The sequence below is a fragment of the Punica granatum genome, chromosome 1 (assembly GCF_007655135.1).
Source record: "Punica granatum isolate Tunisia-2019 chromosome 1, ASM765513v2, whole genome shotgun sequence".
NCBI classification, from domain to species: Eukaryota; Viridiplantae; Streptophyta; class Magnoliopsida; order Myrtales; family Lythraceae; genus Punica; species Punica granatum.
In genome coordinates, this window is record NC_045127.1 from 42944902 (window position 1) to 42965444 (window position 20543).

Consider the following 20543-nt stretch of genomic DNA (forward strand, 5'->3'; position numbering starts at 1 on the left):
AATCATTCTACTCCTTGAACCTTGGTGTTTAATACCCTTGACCAACAACAAGCCCATCAACAAGTTCAATATATAGCTAAGCCCATTTTCGAGCCCATGGGCCGAAAGCCCATTACGTTGATCCGCTTTCTTTTTCCCAATTTTTTGGGGTTCGCGCTCCCCGTCGCCGCGATTTCGCGTCATCCCATCTCCCTCCAAATTTCCAAAAACCTGGTCCCAATTTTTGGAGCCAAAATCCCGTGCCCTCACGCCACGTCAGCACCGCCGTGCTGCTCAATTTTCCCCTCTAAAAAAGAAAATCCCAAAAAATACATTAAAAAATAATTTCATATAATTAAATCCACAATAAATATATAATAAATATTCGCAGTTCTCCCCGGCTTCTATTCCCCGTCGTCCGTCCCTTCTCACTTTCACTCCGATTTGCCAAAATTCAACGCAGCGACCAAGCAAGCGATTCTCTCGCAGAAGTTCTTCGCTGATTTTGCCGGAGAAGATTCGTCGTCGTCGTCCTGCGCTTTCCTTGGTTGATTTTCACCTCTTTCTGTGTAAAGAACCGGCCCGGAGTTGAATTTGTTGGTTTGGTTTGTGTCTCGCCGGCAGCCATTGAATTAGGGTTCCGTTCATAATCTCTGGGGCCATTCGCGACCGGCAGGGTGAGTGGTGATTCGGGCCGGTCGTGCCGTGGCGAGAATATGCTGTTGGTGGGGGTGTGTGTCTGTGTTGAGTTTAGGGTTCTCATGGTTTTACGATGATCGTCAAACGTCCGATGAAATTCGAGATGCCAAACTTGAAGCGGTGCAAGCTCGAGGAGCCTGATGTCGAATCCACTGCCTATTTATTGGCGAAATCGAAGAAATTGAAAGCGAACGGGCGCTGCTCTTTTGGAAAGAGCGCCATTTCGGGCTCTTGCTGTAGCAGCGAGGAGTCGAAGTTGGACGGCGAAGTCGAATGCAGTTCCGAGAAATCGAATCGTCAGAAGGAGTCGAACGGGAGCACTGAGAGATTCGCTACTCCGTTGTTGACGTATTCGCGGTTGCGCTTTAAGAAAGGCATTCCCAGATCGAGTGATTCAGTGGTGTGCCCATCTGATAATGATCAAAGCAGAGAATGCATTGCTTCAAGCACTGGGGATGCCGGCCATACTGGGGAGGAAAAGGAAGTTCCCGGGTCCGAACCCCGATGCACGAAGCAGCTCAATGAGGAGAATGGCACAGCGAATTGTGAAGTAGCCGGGGACAAAGAATTGGGTAGCCGGGCAGAAGATAATAACCATTTTAGGATTGAAAATGCTGAAGCTTTACAGGAAGTTAAAGTGAGATGCACAGCGTTGAACAGTTTTGATTTTAGGAGGCAATTGAATTCTCGTAGTTCTTTAGTTTACAGTGTAAATTCTTCACCGTCAATAGATAGTGTCGGGTGTGTGCCCAGTTTTAGCCAGAAGGGCACAGAGCAGAGGAGAAAAGGGGACGTTGAGATGAAGAAGGAGGTTTATAGGCCGGAAGATTTCACGGTGGGCGATATTCTTTGGGCCAAGTGCGGGAAAAAATACCCTGCTTGGCCGGCTATCGTGATCGACCCCTGGGTCAGTGCTCCGGATTCGGTCTTGAGGTGCTCCGTCCCTGGTTCCCTCTGTGTCATGTTCTTCGGCTTCTCCAAGAACGGAACCCAAAGGGTACTGTTCTTTCCCACCGTCTCTCTCTCCTTTGGTTTGGGTGTTCTGTTCTTTGATTACACGACAAAATTTTCTTGCCTTTTCTGCTCAAGCTTGTATTTTGGTAACAGGACTATGCATGGGTGAAGCAAGGCATGATATTCCCCTTCGCAAAGTATTTGGACAGGTGAAAAATTATTGCTTTATCAGCCACCGATGTTGTCTGGTATTGCCCCATGTTGAAAGAACGTTTTTAATAATAAAATAATAATAATAATGTGGTGAATGTTTTTCCTTCCTCAGATTTCGGGGTCAGACCCAACTTCACAAAAGTAAATCCAGTGACTTCCTGAAGGCCGTTGAGGAAGCAATTTTAGCTGAGGAGGGCTATATAGACTTGAATCTCGGGAATGGTGAAATATCTTGTCCCGAAGCAAAATCCAGTGGGAGCCAAGAGGGTGTTGGTCTTTGTCAGAATCAGGTATGTCACTTGTCGTTCTACCTGGTATTTTCAGGATTAGCTCTTTATGTAGTTTTCATGCCTCTCTAGAGATTGTCGTTCTTCTTTCTTGACGAGTCGAAATGAAACAGTGAAGTTACTTTTTGCATGCAATATGCTATTATTCTTGGCCATGGGTTGAGAATCACAATTTTACCGATAATCTTTACAAGTTCCCGCTGGTGGGGAGCATTTGCTGTGATTGCTTCTCATCCATCTTTTAAGTCACGTATGTGTGCAGACAAATTGCTTTGTTGCCTTCAGTGTTGCAGGTCTTGTTTGGCCCCTTATGGTTGTAAGCATTGTAAATTGTGCTCCATGGGCAACAAGAGTATCATTACAATTTTGTATTTGCTTTTGGTAGAAGTATTTTCTGTAGATTTATAGGGATGATCTTTATTGATCTGTGGTCTGTTGCTTTATCTGCAGCATGAAGAATCTAAGGACAGACGAGCTTGTGACAGCTGCGGCTTGATTTTTTCTTGTAAAAGCACAAAGAGAATGAAACATCCAGGCGGTCAAGTTCAAGTTTTGTGCAAACGCTGTGCTAAGGTTTGTTGATGTTGCATCTTGAGCTTTAATTTCCATTATAGTAACGTGAGTTTTTTAAAATTTTATGTTCATCATTCCTGCAGTTACTCGAGTCCAAACAATATTGTGGCATATGTAAGAAGATTTGGCACCATTCAGATGGTGGAAGTTGGGTGAGTTATTATTGTACTGTTACCAGTTACACCAGGATTACTTTTTATCTATTATAAATATCCATCGGATGGTGATTACCTTGGTTTTATGAATGACTCCTTGTTTAGGTATGCTGTGATGGTTGTGATGTTTGGGTGCATGCAGAGTGTGCTCAGATTCCCAGTCAACTTTTAAAGGTGAGTCTCCATAGGCTGCATCGTTTTGATCGTTTCTTCAACTTATGAATAAGGACAGATTTCCTGATATTAATGATTTGTTTGAAGGATCTGGAGAACATTGATTACTATTGCCCTGATTGCACAACCAAGCTCAGTTGCAGAATGGCAAAACCAGAAAAATTGCAGCCTAAAGTGAAGTAAGTCATAGTCATAGCCATATCTTCCATCCTTATGTTCATTTTGAGGGACTTTGTGTCCGCAGCCTCCTTCAAGGCTGAAATCTGATGAGTGCTTTGGTTGAAGCAGATCTGTTGAAAAGAAGCAGACGTCAATGTCTGACCAAGTAACAGTTGTGTGCAATGGCATGGAGGGAACTTACATTCCTAAGCTTCATATGTAAGTCCTTGATGTTTTCCTTTTTCATCCTTTTTGCTTTCTTCTCATCCAGTCATATGTTCTGTTGGTTGGTGACCAAGGCATCTCTTCCAAATTACATACTCTTACCTATGAAATGCTCTTAAAATTACCCTGTTGGCACCTCTTCTGATCCTTAGAATTTTTCTGTATTACTTTTTTTTTTCCAAGTTGGTCAAATAGGATATACTGCCAATTTTAAGCTTTATGAAGTGCTTTTGATGCTTAAGGGTTCATTAGTTGCTTACTCTTTCTGTGTTTTATTAGGATTGTCTGCAATTGTGGTTCATGTGGGTCGAGGAAGCAAACACCCAGTGAATGGGAACGGCACACTGGATGCAGAGCCAAAAAGTGGAAATGCAGTGTCAAAGTGAAGGGCATAATGGAAACGCTAGAAAGATGGGTTTGTATCACTTTTTTCCATTTACTTAAACTCGGTTATTTGATGGATTTTTTCACTCATATTAAGGATTGTAGATGGTTTGATTCACTTGGCTGAAAATATTTAACTCCTGACATTGTGATTAAGATTATAACATCCGGATCACTAGTTGATCATCAGCGCCTAGCTTTCCGGATCACTAGTTGATTGTCAGCACCTAGCTTGTCTTGGCTGTATCTTGACAGTATGTTAATTTGTTTCAGCGCTGAGTCACTGACTTTGTGGATGCGTAGTTTTTATGAGTATGAAGTGCCATAGACAGTTTGTTCAGTTTTCAGCCTTCTCCGAGATGCATCATACAATGAATTATATGTATTGCATGCTCTAGTCCTGGATTCTGTGCCGTGTCTTCCTTGGAACAACATTTAACTCTTGTTTATTTGCATGCCTGCCCCCTCCCGTGCATTTTGTTAGTGTAATTACAATCTCTGTGCTGATTGTTAGATATGTTATTCAGATCGCAGCATATAATGACCATGGTCTAGATACTTCCAAGTTAGATATGAAGCAGTTGACCGATTTTCTAAAAGGTAACTACTCTATTATGTTAGTGCACATGTCATATATTTTTGTTCATTTTCCTTGATTATCCATACGCGTATTGTTGCACTTGGCTAAAAACTGTTTGGGTTTTAAATTTTCTTAAAGGAACTTAAAGGGGTACTTTCTTCTTTGCAGGGAAGTATGAGCCTGTTTCTGCCAAGTGGACAACCGAAAGATGTGCAATATGCAGATGGGTGGAAGATTGGGACTACAACAAAATCATAATCTGCAATAGGTTATTTATCTACCAGTCATGTGACTCATATCAATGCTTTGTATCTTTTATGAGTGTTAAAACTTTCCGAATGTGAGGTGGATCTGTCTCTTTGCCAGCTATTTATTTATTTCATTGGGAATTTTCTGTTACAGGTGTCAGATAGCTGTTCATCAAGAATGCTACGGGGCAAGCAATGTTCAGGATTTCACATCATGGGTTTGTAGAGCCTGCGAAACCCCTGATGTGAAGAGAGAGTGCTGCCTTTGTCCTGTACAAGGTTCGGTCTAGTTTGTAATCAGACATTGCTATCTCACTGTCATTTGTTCTTTTATGAAACTAAGGCAAGCAAAAGAGGAAAAATTCAGCTCCTGCTAAATCAATTGAGCAGATAACATGTTCATTTATTTATTAAATTCCATCAGGTCATAGTGAAATATGCATACCTATTCTTCTTACTATTAATATTAGTTAAAATACATAAGCTTTTTGAAAATGCATCACCTGTTTATCATTTAGTGCATTTCTTAATGGCTTCTATTAAGTTAGCCTTCCACTGTGAACTTGACTTCTTCTCTAGGCGGTGCTTTGAAGCCATCTGATGTTGGGAATCTGTGGGTTCATGTCACCTGTGCTTGGTTTCGCCCTGAAGTTGGTTTCCTGAATCATGAGAAAATGGAACCAGCTACTGGGATTTTTAGAATCCCACCAAGCTCGTTTCTGAAGGTACTCTTTGCTTTCTTTCTGATCAATTATCTGAAAGATGCTCAACTATAGCAAGTTAATTAGTTATCTAAACTGAGAAAGATTCATTGTAGTAGCATACATGGAGGACTCAATAATGAAAGAATCTAAGTGTTCACACGTTTGATAATTCATTTTTATGTGTATTTAGAGAAATTTAGATCATCATATGATTCTACAAATATTCATGGATGGTAAATTAAGTCTTTCTTGTTTGCTTGTGCTGCAGAGTTGCATAATTTGTAAACAAACCCATGGTTCCTGCATGCAGTGTTGCAAATGTGCGACGTATTTCCATGCAGTGTGTGCAGCAAGGGCAGGATATAGCATGGAAGTAAGTTGTGATTTTGTTTCTTCTCCTATAATTAATGTTATCTGGGGAAACTTTTGGGTTTTTGGACGTAGTGTTGGATTTCTACTTAAGTGAAATATTTGAAAGTAATCTGGTTTGGCTTCAAGCTTTCCTTTTTATAAATGTAATATAATATGTATTTTCAGTTGCATTGCTTGGAGAAGGATGGGAGACAAATAACAAAGAAGATGATATATTGTGCTGTTCACAGGTCGGGACTGGTCCTTTTCCTCATTTTTTTTTTTTCATGTAATCTGAATTTTGTAACCTGTAGCTATCCCATTTGTGTTCAGGCTTCCAAAGCCGGATTCTGTTTTGGTTGTGCATACCCCTTCTGGAATTTTCTCTGCAAGAAGCTTGGTTGAGAACAAGCATAATGCCTTCAGGGGTTCTAGGCTGGTCTCTAAGAAGGATTTTCCTGATTCCCCTGAAGAAGTTACTGATGAACTCGAGCCACTCTCTGCTGCCAGATGTCGAGTCTTGAGAAGGTCAAACCAGAAGGTAAATAAGCTCTTACATCCTTCATGTCAAACAATTATCTTCCATTTATGATTTTGTGACTTTTTTTATAATTATCATTATCTACTTCTAGTTGGAAGAGATTATAATTGTTTTTGCCATTATTGTCTGTCTGCAAGTTGTCTTGTTTTTCTCGATTAACTTGATCATTATGGCGGAAGGTTAGGCTTGTTTGCTTGCTTACACTGCATAGTTTCTTAATATGGTTTTCTACTTATTGTGATTCTGCAGAAGCCTGAAGAAGCAGTATGTCACCGACCCATGGGTCCACGCATTCACTCATTGGATGCAGTAATTGGTTTGAGGAATGATAAGGTATTATAGTCTTCTTAACCTCCATACCAAATCGTCATTATTCGTTTGCCTTTGCTTCTATCATTTTCGATGGGCTGATGTCCTTATAATTATTGCAGGAGTTAGACGGTTCTAAAACTTTCACCTCATTTAAGGAACGGCTGTATCACTTGCAAGTAAGGAGCATTTCTTGATTTATATTTTAATAGCCTCCTTGGTCTGAGTTTTGTATCTTGCTAATATAGTTATTAATTGCTCCAGAGGACAGAAGATCATCGAATATGTTTTGGAAAATCTGGAATTCATGGATGGGGTCTTTTTGCACGAAGAGACATACAGGAAGGAGAAATGGTATTCAGGACTTCACGATGACTTTATTTTTTATTCCCTTAATTAAATTGTGTATCTGTGATTCTTCACCTAAAACCATTATAGCCTCTGATATGACGTGACAGTTCTGTGTGAAATAGTTAGGAAGTTTTATTTCTTCATGGTAGTAACAGTTGGTCACGTCTATGTAGGTTGTTGAGTATCGTGGTGAGCAGGTGAGACGCAGCATTGCAGATCTGAGGGAGGCGCGATATCGGTCAGAGGGCAAAGACTGTTATGTGAGTTTTCTCTTATTTCTCCTATATGAGGCTTTGTTGAATTGTCTTCATTAAGTCTGTATTGCTCGAGGTGTATGAATATTGTTCTTCAATCGTATCTCATGCAGCTATTCAAGATCAGTGATGAAGTTGTAATTGATGCGACCTACAAGGGGAACATAGCCCGCTTGATTAATCATTCTGTAAGTTATTTTTACTCTAGAAACTTCAGGTTCAGTAACTTAATTTCCCTTTTGTCAACTGAGAAGTGACAGACTTATTGTTGAAACTATCTTTTGAACCCCTTTATGTGCTCGTTGCAGTGTACGCCCAACTGCTATGCAAGAATAATGAGTATGGGTGACGAGGACAGCCGGATAGTTCTGATTGCAAAGACGAATGTGTCTGTTGGCAATGAGCTTACGTGAGCGCTTTCTCACTCCCTCTCTCAGTAAAGACTATGATTTTGTCATCGAATGATTCGAGAAAACTTGCTTGGTGTCCAACAACATGTTTAACTGTTTGTTGATGACGGTAGATTTTTTTTATGGTTGTGGATAGTAGAAACTACAACTTTCGCTTAAGCATACACGCAACTGGGGTGGATTCTGATATAGATGGAAAGAGTATGCTGCGTTTAACATTTTTAACCATGATTTTGACAGGTACGATTACTTGTTTGACCCCGACGAACAAGACGAATCGAAAGTTCCATGCCTTTGCAGAGCTCCCAACTGTAGGAAATTCATGAATTAGCTGCTGCTTCACTTAGGAGACTTTCGATCACCTTTCCCTATTGGATGTTTGTGAGGAATACTGAGCATCATCTCCAAATGGAAAGAGACTTCCGCCTCCGTCCTCTGCGGGATAAGCGAAGAGACCGACTGCCATTATTCATCGAACAAGCTTATAACCAATTCTTTTGATTCCTTGAGATCATGACCACCCCCCACCTCCACAATTTTCATATTGTTACTAACTCAGATAAAGCTCGGAGATTTGATTGCACCAGCTGGTGTCAATTTTTGTCAGTGACATTGTATATTTGTATATATAAATGCAAAAATTTGTGCAGCTATTTTCACTTTGTACTTCTCAAAAGGTGAATATGTATATCACTAAAAATATTTACTCGTCTTAAGTTATTGTAGATTTGTGGAATTCAAAAGTAAAGAAGGAAGATAGAAATATAAGGTAAAAGAAATTAACTGAGAGTATGAGACGAGATACGAGAGGGCCATCGGGAAATTAGATCGTTCATTACGCGAATCGTTCATGAGGTTCCATGGTTACCTTGTTAACGTGGAGGGAAATCCAAAGTCCATGAATTCCTTGTGCCCATTGATTTAAACGGTCTGTTTCGGTAGGAGCGTTGCCGGTGCTCGCTTGTTTCGGTTGGATCGCTGCCGGTGCTCGCTTGTTTCGGTTGGATCGCTGCCGGTGCTCGCTTGTTACGGCTGGATCAAAATAATAGAGCCACCCTAACCCGGCCCTTGCCTTTTACAACTGATGCTGCTACTGCTAACGCCTAACGGAAATTGAACTACTGTTCCCGTAATTTCTTTTTTTTTTTAAATTATTAAACTTATATTATTTTATCTTGGAAAAAAAATAATTGAATTTTTCAAATTTTCGCGCGACTATAAAAGGTTGTGGGGAGCTAGCCGTGCGCGTGAGAGCTTTCAGTTCAGGCTTTCACTCCCTCCGTCTCCGTCTCCGTCTCCGTCTCCATCTCCATCTCCTCCTTCACGTCGTGACTTCGACAGAGAGAGAGAGAGAGGGGATGGGGAAGCGATTGAGAAGGGAGAGATCGGTTTGCACATGCAGCAGCATCTCTCCTCGTCCAAGCTACATAGCTCCTCACTCTACCTTCTTCTGGTAACCACATTCTCTCTCTCTCTCTCTCTCTCTCTCTCTAGAACGGTCGCTGCAACTTGCTCATGATCTCTATGCAAAACTGCATCCGCATGAGTAGCTATGGTGGTGGAGCTGATCGTGCCAGTTGCTGTTTGTTTTGAGCTCGTGTTCTCGAGTTCATTTTTGATGCTTCGACTTTGATGCCCAGCTCCCGATTTCAGCTTCTCAATCTTCTCTCTCTCTGTCTGGTTTGTCATTTGGTGCTCCCCTCTCATTATCTCTGTCCATGTGAGCCCTGAGGTTGCTCTTGGAATTTCAAATCTCAGGCTGATCGCTGATCCTTTTGAACATCATCAGTGCTCTGTTTCACAGAATCGATCAGTTTCTTCGAAATATTGAGCTGCTTGCTGCAGTTGTATGTAATGGATCGTGATGAAGTTGTATCCGATGTCGTATTCAGTGGTTGCATGAACTATATAGCTATGCGTAGTTTCACCTTAAGTTAGGTGTACGAGCTCTTAGCAACTCAAATGGCAGCTCTGCAACCTCTGTTTTTTGTTCTGACTGAAAGTAAGTATTGAACCGCTGCTTGCGTTTCCGGCCAGCACCTGTTTCTGCAGCCTCCTGCTTGAGTTTTGGAAATTTTTGTTGGAACAGAGTCATTGCGAATTTGCGAGGCCGTTGACAAAATTATATAGGATATTTGACGTAGTAGAAGTGCAGAGACATATTCTCAAGGTCCAATGGTGATTTCTGTGTTATCACTGCTTCATGTGGATCTTCTTCAATGTTGATATCTGGATCCTGAACTACCACTGGTAAATATAGATCTGGAAATACTTTCATTGCCGATTCTGATAGAGTTATACTTTATTTGAGATAAAATAGCTTTGAAGATGAGGACGTCTGGACTGCGATTGCGAGGTTTCTTGACGGGCGATCTCTGTTGATGCTTGCAACAACGAGCAAATGGTTTTACCATCTTGTTATGGATGAAAGCATATGGAAATTCGCTTGTTTACGCGATCTTCAGGTTCCGGAACCCAAGAACACCTCGTTCAAATGGATCCAGCTCTATTCTTCAGCTTTTGGTACAAATTCTGAAACTCTCTTCATGTCCTGTTAAGTAGTAGACTGCAACGGGAATAAACTCTTTTCTTTGTCCACAGATGGTAGCCACTCTTACGCATTCCGTCAGCAGGAAAAGCACATTGGTATGTGACTCAATTCTTTCTGTCGTAAAATAAGTATTTAGCAGTTCGACAACAGTATGATAGCGGCATTGTCTGTGTCAGTTTGCTTTATCATAACCGTCAATAAAGACAGTGGAGAATTGAAGATAAAGAATTACCTGACAGACTAGGACCGTTGTCTACAACTGATTTTAGGATACCCTAATAGTTTTAGAGTGCACCAATCGGTCATCCATAGCAATAGCAATAAAGACAACGTAATATGCGACTTCAAAAAAAAAAAAAAGATTATGTGTTAGTACTGACTCATTAATTGGGCTTGTTGGTAACTCAAATTAACCAAAACCATGCATTGGAGTAAATTAATGGGTGATCTAACTTTTGCAATATTCACCCATCTTTTTTAAACTAGAACTGCATGGGAGTAGGCGCGGGCATTACTTATCATTTAGCGAAAGCTAGTTAACTCTTAATATCAAATTTTAAGTTTGGTATCTGAACTGAATAGCATCCAGGATTGTTTCCTTAGATTTAAATCTATCATCAAAGCAGATCATGCTCTTTTCCTTTATGTACTCATGCATGGGCTTACATCACAATGCGCATAATCTTCAATTTGTGATTATACATGCTGTTAACATCTGCAATTTCTTTTTATTGGAATCTCAAGACTGGCTGCGTATTGGCGCATTTTCTTTTGATTCACCACTTGCACTTTTGACTGAAAAGCTGGCCACTTCGGTGAGGATCCCAAAAGAGGAGAATTTAGACAAGATGTTGGACTCCCATGGCTCGTTTGTGTTAAAGAACATCAAAACTGGAATCTGGATAGCTGGTACATGAAGTTACCTCGATCGACCTGCCATATACTTCTTACATTTCTTACCTCAGGGGAATCGCTTATATTGTATATGCCTACATTTTGAATGCATTCAGATTTGCAGCTTGTTCGTTGTCCTGTCTGTGACCTGAACTCGTGTGAGGGTGAGTGGCTACATTGCAGTTGTTTACCTGACATATATAAATTGAGCATAATCCTTTGGTTTCAAAGGAGTTAAAAGGAAGTCCGATAGGTTTCTCTGTTATATAAAGCAATAAAAACTTGCTATGTAGGTGGTGGTTTGTACAAGATACCCTCTTTGGAATTTTAGTTTCATCTTTTGGAAGTGAGAGGAAGTATTCGTTGCAAAATGAATCCTAAGGTCATTAGATGCTGCAACCTATATGGGATAGAATTACTTTCGGAAGACATGGAAAAGAGTAATCAGGATTTAAACTTCAATTTTGTAGGAACCATGCAGATACTGGATGCAAGGCACATCGAGCTGTTCTTGAACAAGGGATACCAGGAGGGAACTTGGGAATACCAGGTCATAGGATCACACGACATCAGAAAGAGTGCAGATGGAGCTTCTGGGGCCATTTTCGATGTGAAACACCTCGATGACCCCTCCACCTCTGGTGAATCTTAAAACTCTAGCATATCTTGACGTCTTTCTTACTAATCTTAGCCATTATTTCTTTTGCTAATCCCCGTGACTTCTTGTCAGCGATATTCGATCTCACCTCATGGGTGGGGAAGCCTAAAGACTGGCAACCTAAGGCAATGATAGCGTTCCACGCTGTAGCAGTCAACACCAATTTGCAGAAGAATGACGGTAAATTGTCAAATACTATTCTTTCTCTTTTTAGATTCAGTTAATAGAGCAGGCAGCAAACCGAACTACAATGAAAATACCATGACCAATTGCCTATTTGACTCCCCTCACCATCTACTGATTTTTATGTTCTTACCCGAAATATGAAGCAGGTCTAAATGTCAAATACCATGTCATGAAAGCTGGAGTGGATGGAGAAATCGTTTCAATTAGGATCTCCCAGCAGCTTCTTTAATCGGATCCAAGATCAACAGGAAATAAATCGATCCATTTATAAGCAAGTTAAAAGTGAAATATAGTATTTCACAGCAGAGCGATGGATTCAAAAAGTGTAAATGATGGTAGAGCTAGTCTGTAGGCAATTTCTACGAACTGCAGGATGAATAACTGATTTTTATGAGTTGTTTAGTCATCCCTGCACATCATCTCCTATCTTGACACATTCGAGCGGAACAGTCACAGCTTATATATGCATAAGCTAAAGGATATGGTGAGAATATTATAGATTCATGAAATACTATTGGAACAAATAATAGATCATAGCCTATAGCCTGGTTTTTCTTCTAATTTTATCCTCCAGGAAAACCAAAAATTTTATTGCACCAGGAATTTGCTTTTTACAACGAATATGTTGCAGAAGAGACAGCAATGAGAACCCGATCAAGGCTGCAGCTATAATGTGTTATCAATAACTTCGGTGTTATGGGATTTCACTTTAAAAGAACAATCGAAAAATAAATTACCATTACTTGGATTTCAACAAATTAAAATACTCACTTTGCTTTTTATAAGTCGATTAACTTTCCTAAATAAAAAACTTAACAAGGACAAAAAGGAAAAAAAATAAAATAAAAAATCTCAGCTGATAAATCGTAATGATACATTAATTTGAGTTCCTCTGCCTCAGTTTTATGGGATGAAGTCCTTTGAATTTCCTAAAACATCGAAATTTACTCCCTTCTCTAGAAAGTTCATCAATCATCACACCCGGTTGAAGAAATTGATAACTAGTGGCCTTTTCCGAGGGCCCGATTGAGTTCTTTTTCTTTCCTCAATGACAGTCGGGGCTGATGTACGATGGACCTTCAGTCAAGGCCAATGGTGGTTATCATTCATAGATATCCGATGGCCATGTCCAAGGGATGAGATTAGATATTTCTCAAACATTAGGAGCTTGATTTGAAAAGTTAAATATGGGGACTTAAATTTAAATGATCATAAGTTCAGGACCATTTTTGGTGTGATCCGTTTTGTCCCCAATACTAAATTCAAAGTCGGATTCAATCAGCTCTTCTACCCGACCCGAATAGCCTTCCACGGGGCCCCGGAACAAAGGATTGAAGTGATTCGCAATCGCAAGCAAACAGTTGGGCATGAAAGCGCGAAGTTTTCTGATAGGGTGGAGAAGAAGAGATCGGAGATGAAGCATACGACGGCCGAAGACAAGGGCCGGGCCTTCCCGGTGGATCAGAATCTCCCCCGATGGCTCTGCCAGAACTGCCACCACTCCCTCTGCTTCGTCGGCGCTGATTCTTACGTCGACAAGTACCTCCCCGATTCCTCTTCTCGCTCCGGTTAGAGAATTCCCCACCTCCATTGCTGCAACTTTCACTTCCTCAGTTTCGTTTTTGATCCCAATTGGTACTTGCCCGAGGTAGCTCGCTGGAGCTGAATTTTTTAGTGCTATAAGAAAACACAGTCATATTGATTCACTTGATCATCTGATTGATTGCTCACTGTTGCTTCTGAGTGGCTATTTCGAGTCCTGATGGAAAAATCGGTGCTCCAGGCTTCATTTTTACAGTTATCGAGCAAAGTTCATCGCGGTTGTGTTGCTAGCTATTTATGTTTCATTTTGTGAATGCAGTTTTATGTGTAGTATTCGATGTAATGTAGTATAATAGCCAGTGGTTTTCTGAAGCGAAACGTGTGGCTGAATGTCGGCAGGGATGCATGGGTCTTCGATTCATGGAGCCAGCAGCGTGTTGGGTTCGACTCGCATGGACAATTCATTTGTTGTGTTGCCAAAACAGAGGCCCCAACCTCAGGGACTTCCTCCGCGCCCTCAAGGGGGTGGTCCTCCGCAGACTGATTCGAGTTCATCAGGGAAAGCGATGGACGAATCGTTCGTAGTCGTCTACAAGAATGAATCAGCTTCTGATGGAGGTGCAAGCCAGTCACCAGTGTCTGATGGAGCCCATGGTGCTCCCATTGCTCCGAACAATTCTGGGTTTAATGCAACTATAACTGTTCTCAAGCGTGCATTTGAGATTGCCACAACACAGACCCAGGTCAATTATGAGAAATTTCCAATGCAGCATGAATTCTTTCTTTGCCTTTTGCTTTGAAATTTCCACTTTCATCCCACTGCTGGTACTAATTATTTCCGGTGTGTATTATCTTCAGGTGGAGCAACCTTTGTGTCTTGAATGCATGAGAGTGTTGTCTGATAAACTTGATAAGGAGGTTGAAGATGTAAACAGAGACATTGAAGCATATGAGGCCTGTCTCCAACGTATGGAAGGTGAGTCACGCGATGTTCTTAGTGAGGCAGATTTCCTCAAGGAGAAGCTAAAGGTACGGCTTACAGGTGTTAATGTTACTTATATTCCCTACTGAGCTTGGTTGATTGATGGTTCTCGATCTCATGTAACCAGGTCAATCCTCCTTTGGACATATGACATAAGACATGCATGAGCTTTGCAGGCTCTAACTTGTTCAGAGATGCTGCTTTATGCTCGTTAAGTTTTTCCCTTACATAGAAGTGTTTGGTTCAGATCAACTGAAAAGAAAAAGAATAGCTGGTAGTTAATTTTGTGCATCTAGTATGGTATGGAGTAGCTAAATTGAAAATTCCCGAACGCTTGGTGTGTGCTTTCTGAAATGCTGGATAATGCTTGATTTTATCATTATCAAACATATTGTTTGACACTTCTCATTGTTTTACTTGTCATAATAATGCACTTTGCGTGTATGCCTCTATGCCCCACCAACAGAAAGCTATTTGTTAATGAGATCGGTTCTGATTGAATCATTTCTTGCTGACATCTAAGATTGAGGAAGAAGAGAGGAAACTTGAAGCAGCAATAGAAGAAACAGAGAAACAGTATGCCGAAGTTACTGCTGAATTAAAGGAATTGGAGACAAAATCGAACCGCTTTAAGGAACTGGAGGAAAGGTGTGTTCTTCGCTTCACTGGCTAACAAGTTTGGGATGATATAACATAAGCCCATGGTTTCAGCCTTGGATTAACTTCTGCATAGCACAACCTCTTGGCAATTAATATACATTTCTGAACTTTCTGCATCAGGTATTGGCACGAATTCAACAATTTTCAGTTTCAGTTGATATCTCATCAGGTTTGTCCGTCTTTTATATATTTGCCATATTCTAGCTGCTTCCTAGGAGCTGTAACGATTAATTATTGATCTGCAGCTATTGTCAAAGTGATGATAATTTAAATGCTTTCTATAGTCTACTCTTTTAACTTTCCTTTGGTAGATGAAAGCTGTCTTGACCGATTTCAAAAGTTCCTCCTGTGTTAAAACTAACAAAGCTCTATGGGGCTTTCTATATTATGCCTTCCACTTTATACTCATTCATTTGCTTGTGCTGATGAAGATTATTTATGATTACTGCAGTATCTTGTGAAAGTTAAGAAAACCACTAGCATCAGCGCGTAGAAATAATATCGATCTTCTCTGAAGGATTTGCCACATTTTAGTGTTGACAGTTTATAATGTTTGCGCTACGAATTTGAATTTTCATTCTTGGTTTATTACATGTTTCAGCCATAAGCTTCACATACAAAATCATACATATATATATACATGCATATTTCTTGCAGCCGCCTAACTAACACATTTCTTTATTTTGGGGGCCAAAAACTAACAGGAAGAAAGGGATGCAATCTTGGCCAAAATAGAAGTGTCACAAGCACATTTAGAGCTGTTGAAGCGAACAAATGTTCTGACAGATGCATTCCCCATCTGGCATGATGGAGACTTTGGGACAATAAACAATTTCCGCCTTGGACGACTGCCTAAAATTCCTGTGAGCTGTGCTGAATTTTCTTGAGAAAAAAGAAAAAGATAAATAATAAAGAAAATTATAAATAAAAAGTCGAACTGTTCTTTTCTGGTCAGTCAATCGACACTCTTTCTGAGTCCTGACCTTTGTTGTGCTCACTCCGCAACTTTTGAGAAGCCGAGAACAATTTTGAGCCTGTAAATCCCTCTTAAGTTCCAGCTGGCTTGACCACATTCTACTGATTCATTGCCAGCCTTTGGGGATTAAAGTTCTCTGAAATCTTTATGAAGGCTGAAAACAATCTTGTCCCTGCTTTGTGGAGTATATGCTTCTGAAATGTGGCTAAGAATTTTAAAGAGCTATGTGCCTGTTAGGTAGTGTTTTCGTGTGTCACAATGCTGTTGACACTGGTGTTCATTATAATGTCTGAAATCTTCAGGTTGAGTGGGATGAAATAAATGCTGCTTGGGGTCAAGCTTGCCTCCTCCTACATACAATGTGCCAGTACTTCCGACCAAAGTTTCCGTATCCGTAATTCTAGAAAATTCTTTAATTTACCTCATGAGTTTGTTGCAACTTTTTAGTGACAGTTTCCCCTTGCTTTACTACTACAGTTTCTTTCCATGCAAAAGAATTTATTATGTGCCCCATTTGCTACTGTAATATTGTTGCTTTGGTTCTAAATTTTGTCCCTTTGGAGGCCAGTTTTTAAGGCAAACGCTTTTCTTTTTCCTGCAGAGTTACATTAAGGTTGAATCGCTTGCGAAGTGTTATTCTAATTCCCATGTACAATTATTATTATTATTTTTGACTGGATAACCCATGGACAACTTCTGCATCTCTTTCAAGCTTTTCGCATTCCTAATCACTTGTTAATAGTCACACTTTCTACAGTACTTTTGAACAGTTACTTAAATGGTTTATTTTCAGTAAAAGTGATACTTTTCAGTTGCTTTGAGCTTTAAAAGTAGGTAGACTATTAAATGTGCTGAGCCTTTCTTCAGTAGCAATTTGTTTTGACAAGATTCTACAAAGTGTCAGTTGTGACCTCCTTTAACTTATTCGAAATAGATATCGAATCAAGATACTTCCCATGGGTAGCTACCCCAGAATTATGGACCTGAGCAATAATACTTATGAGCTGTAAGTATGAATAAGTTCCTCATTATTGGATTGATCTCTGTATTCTATTTCAAACAGTACCTTGTGTTTGCTTCTGAAAAACAGTTAGGTTATTGGATTCACTACTAACTTCATTTTATTAAGCTTTGTATTTAGTTTTGTTATCATGCATCTGATTTAGGTTTGAGTTGATTCTTTGCCATCTGGAGGTTTTGACAGCTTAGAATTTTGTAGGTTTGGTCCAGTGAACCTGTTCTGGAGCACGCGCTATGACAAAGCTATGACTCTCTACTTGACATGTCTCAAGGACTTTGCTGATTTTGCCAACTTAAAGGATCAAGATAACAACATACCGCCTGAAAAATGTTTCAAGTTGCCTTACAAGTAAGTTCTCACATGGAAACAGTACTTAAATACTGAACTAGGAGTCAGTTGCATATTTACTTTGGTTCCTCTCTGAGCACCCGTTGTTTGAATTCAAAATGCTACCATAGATTTCCCAATCATGTTCCTTGGATCTAATTATGTGAATAAGCACAAAAGAGTTAGCTGACTCAGTTTTTCCCTTGACAATATGTAAAGATTTAGCTGCAAGATCCTCCAACTCTTGGAAATCTACAATGTTCTCCTGAGAGTGAACTGTTTGTTTGGAATATCGACCCCCTCACTTTCTCTAATTGCTGCTGAGCGGTTGTGTTGACAAACATAATTAGTCATATAGAAGTAAGGGTCTGTTTCCTAGGATATGCGCCTGAACAATCATGGGATAATCGTGGACAGCTAGTAAATGTATAATATTCTTGCAGGATAGAGAACGATAAAGTCGAGAGCTACTCAATCACACAAAGCTTCAACAAGCAGGAGAATTGGACCAAAGCCCTGAAGTACACTCTCTGCAATCTAAAGTGGGCTCTCTACTGGTTCATTGGGAACACCAACTTCCAGCCACTCTCTGCGACAGTGTCCCAACACACCGATCCATCAGCTGTTGGGGCTTTGTATCCAAAGCGTGGGACTAACCTTAAGTTTGGATCACGCAACTCATAGACAGAAGCTGGCCGTATGGATTATTTGTAAATAGCCTGTAGAGTAGCAACAGTAAATCTCCCTGCCCACCTAAAATTATGATAGAAAGCATTACCAGTTGATATGTGGATCATGCACGGGGTGAAAACCGTATATGTGTGTTCCAGCTGACTTGTTTCTAGTGACCTTTGAAAATATCAGCTCTCATGCTCTGAGTGTGATTACGGTGTATGACAAAGGAGCATTACTGTGACTCCCTCGTTCATGAGGACATGAATTGGGTTGTCTTGAGGACATGAATTGGGTTGTCCGTGGATGAGTGTTCTGAATGGAATTGGCATTTGAGTGACTTCTAAGAGATGAGACCAGGCAACACATTGGATTTTTGCTGGAATATAGTTCCATCTTGCTAAACATCAAATCCTTAGCAAAGTTTGGTATGCAGATTAATCGAGCAATTCCTGGCAAGCTCAGTGGGGGATCACAGTTAAAAGATCCTCAATGCTATTGTTAAATTCATCTCGAACTCCTTTATTTACCACAATCCATTGTGTACGGGAGCGCATGTAATTTGAAATACCATGCGAATGGCGCAGGAATGAATTGTCAATTACCCTCAAGTATTATAGCTTAAGCAGGTTCCTCGAGGAGTTGATTAACCCTCAAGTATTATAGCTTAAGCAAGTTCTTTGAGGAGTTTTAATTCGAAACCGGCAACTGAAAAGATAAGAAGGAGCAACCTCCTGAAAGTGAGATTATTGCCAATAAACAAAATAACAGAGAGCAGTAGAGCACGGAATTCTTCCAAGTCACTTGCAAAAAGATAATTAAACCTTCAAAATACAAATATCCATGGCACTGATCAAGTAAAGAGAGAAAACATCCTCCTAATACGAATAAATATTGGTTTACAATTTGAGGTAACATAGTATCAGACTAAGACTTTGGAAGTGCAAATCTTCGTATTTGTCGATGCAGAGGACCTAAATTGCCAGTTACAAGGTGACGTGCTTATTTCTTTAACCTAAGCTCTATGCTATACTAACGACTCTGAAAGATAAGAAACAGGCCTAACCTCGGTCTCAAGAACTCTCTTCATCTGACTGAGAATTCGGTGGCCCCGGGATGGAATCGACAAAGAACTCTTCCACTGAAAAAAGATCAAGCAAAGTCATTATTACTTGACAGATATCACAAGCGTGACATTGCACGAGGTAAAAAGTTTCCACATGAAATTATGTAAATTCTATATTGACTAGGATGGAATCCACAGGATAACCAAAACTCAATTGGAATGCAGAGCAAAAGAGTAGATCATATAAATTAAAACCGCATATCTGATCTCAATTGCTTGCCTGCTGCTCCAGAGTTGCACAGCTCAAATTAGCAAACCAAACAATAGAAGGAAATAAGGAAAAGCATGGAGCAAGAATCAGTCTACCTATATCCTCTTGCTCAGGAGAATCGAGCAAAATTTCTGAGTCTGAAGGAAGAAATGGCGAACCGGGATAGTTTCCTAGGGCTCCTAAATCTGCAATTTCATGAAAGATGGTTACATGATAAAATCCCTTGGTAATAAAGTAAAAGGGTTGATGCATAGTAGTGACTCAAAGAAACTGATTAAGTTTCTACAGAAGTCTAATGCACAGCATACCTCCCAAGTTTGACAGATCCACAGTCAGATCTGAAAGACTGAAACTCCACAGGATCTGATCTAGCGATCTAAGGGACTCTCTAGAATTTCCGGGCCCAGCATCGTGCACTAGCTGCAATCCTACCGAACTTGCAACATCTGACGTAAATGCTGTGTCGAGTGCTGATGTATCCACTCCCATTCCCGATATCTCAGATGCTGAGAAGGGGAAGTGGGTGCTCGATACAACTGATGCCGGACTCACAGGCATCTCAGACATCGATGACATGGCACTGCTTGGTGGAATTGCTGGTGCTGCATCAGCTGTACTTGTGTCCATCCCCACACTTCTCAAAGACAAAAATAACACCACTTAGCATGACCTATAATATTCAGGTTTATGATACAGTACCCATAAGCTGATAGTAAAGGTGAAAGAGCAATTTTATACATGAAGAGGACCGAAGTATTCTCAGATTATTCAGTTTGATCAAGTCTTTATGCTAATATAACAGTAAAGAAATGTCCACCGCCATGGTAAACCCAATCTTTTGTTCCGATATAGTGTTATAGATCAGAAACTAAAGAAAATGTGGCGAATGTTCGAGGTACTTACTTATTCCCAGAGTTCATGCGCATGGGCTGATAGTTTGTAGGAGCAGGAACTCCATTAACCACATGACAGCTCGAAATTCCACATTGCATAGGATTGAGATGAGGTTGACCTGTCTGTGACCTGAACTCGTGTGAGGGTGAGTGGCTACATTGCAGTTGTTTACCTGACATATATAAATTGAGCATAATCCTTTGGTTTCAAAGGAGTTAAAGGAAGTCAGATAGCTTTCTCTGTTATATAATGCAATAAAAACTTGCTATGTAGGTGGTGGTTTGTACAAGATG

At 40.3% G+C, this 20543-nt stretch overlaps 4 protein-coding genes across 4 annotated transcripts; 3 read left to right on the forward strand and 1 right to left on the reverse strand.

The window, feature by feature from the left end:
• The first annotated feature begins 364 nt into the window (after positions 1-364).
• LOC116192232 (histone-lysine N-methyltransferase ATX3) lies at positions 365-8216 on the forward strand. Its single transcript, XM_031520712.1, has 23 exons — positions 365-1675; positions 1786-1841; positions 1958-2135; positions 2583-2705; positions 2789-2857; positions 2966-3034; positions 3122-3213; positions 3323-3412; positions 3698-3833; positions 4330-4402; positions 4551-4650; positions 4785-4909; positions 5210-5355; positions 5603-5707; positions 5872-5936; positions 6019-6226; positions 6476-6559; positions 6658-6714; positions 6800-6889; positions 7060-7146; positions 7254-7328; positions 7449-7549; positions 7791-8216. The coding sequence occupies exons 1-23, from the start codon at positions 752-754 to the stop codon at positions 7879-7881; spliced, it is 3144 nt and encodes a 1047-aa protein (XP_031376572.1). The 5' UTR covers positions 365-751; the 3' UTR covers positions 7882-8216.
• Positions 8217-8842: 626 nt separating this feature from the next.
• Positions 8843-12288, forward strand: LOC116192236 (probable F-box protein At3g61730). The gene is made up of 8 exons (XM_031520717.1): positions 8843-9003; positions 9871-10073; positions 10152-10196; positions 10846-11010; positions 11112-11159; positions 11466-11636; positions 11726-11833; positions 11986-12288. The coding sequence occupies exons 1-8, from the start codon at positions 8909-8911 to the stop codon at positions 12066-12068; spliced, it is 918 nt and encodes a 305-aa protein (XP_031376577.1). The 5' UTR covers positions 8843-8908; the 3' UTR covers positions 12069-12288.
• A 902-nt stretch (positions 12289-13190) lies between these two features.
• LOC116192048 (beclin-1-like protein) lies at positions 13191-18370 on the forward strand. Its single transcript, XM_031520454.1, has 10 exons — positions 13191-13407; positions 13781-14124; positions 14240-14410; positions 14887-15011; positions 15144-15192; positions 15728-15886; positions 16302-16387; positions 16934-17005; positions 17219-17368; positions 17791-18370. The coding sequence occupies exons 1-10, from the start codon at positions 13254-13256 to the stop codon at positions 18029-18031; spliced, it is 1551 nt and encodes a 516-aa protein (XP_031376314.1). The 5' UTR covers positions 13191-13253; the 3' UTR covers positions 18032-18370.
• A 427-nt stretch (positions 18371-18797) lies between these two features.
• On the reverse strand, positions 18798-20186 carry LOC116192050. The gene is made up of 3 exons (XM_031520457.1): positions 19665-20186; positions 19452-19541; positions 18798-19160 (listed from the first exon to the last, which is right to left on the reverse strand). Exons 1-3 carry the CDS (start codon positions 19981-19983, stop codon positions 19093-19095), a joined length of 477 nt encoding a protein of 158 aa, XP_031376317.1. The 5' UTR covers positions 19984-20186; the 3' UTR covers positions 18798-19092.
• Between the last annotated feature and the right edge of the window lie 357 nt (positions 20187-20543).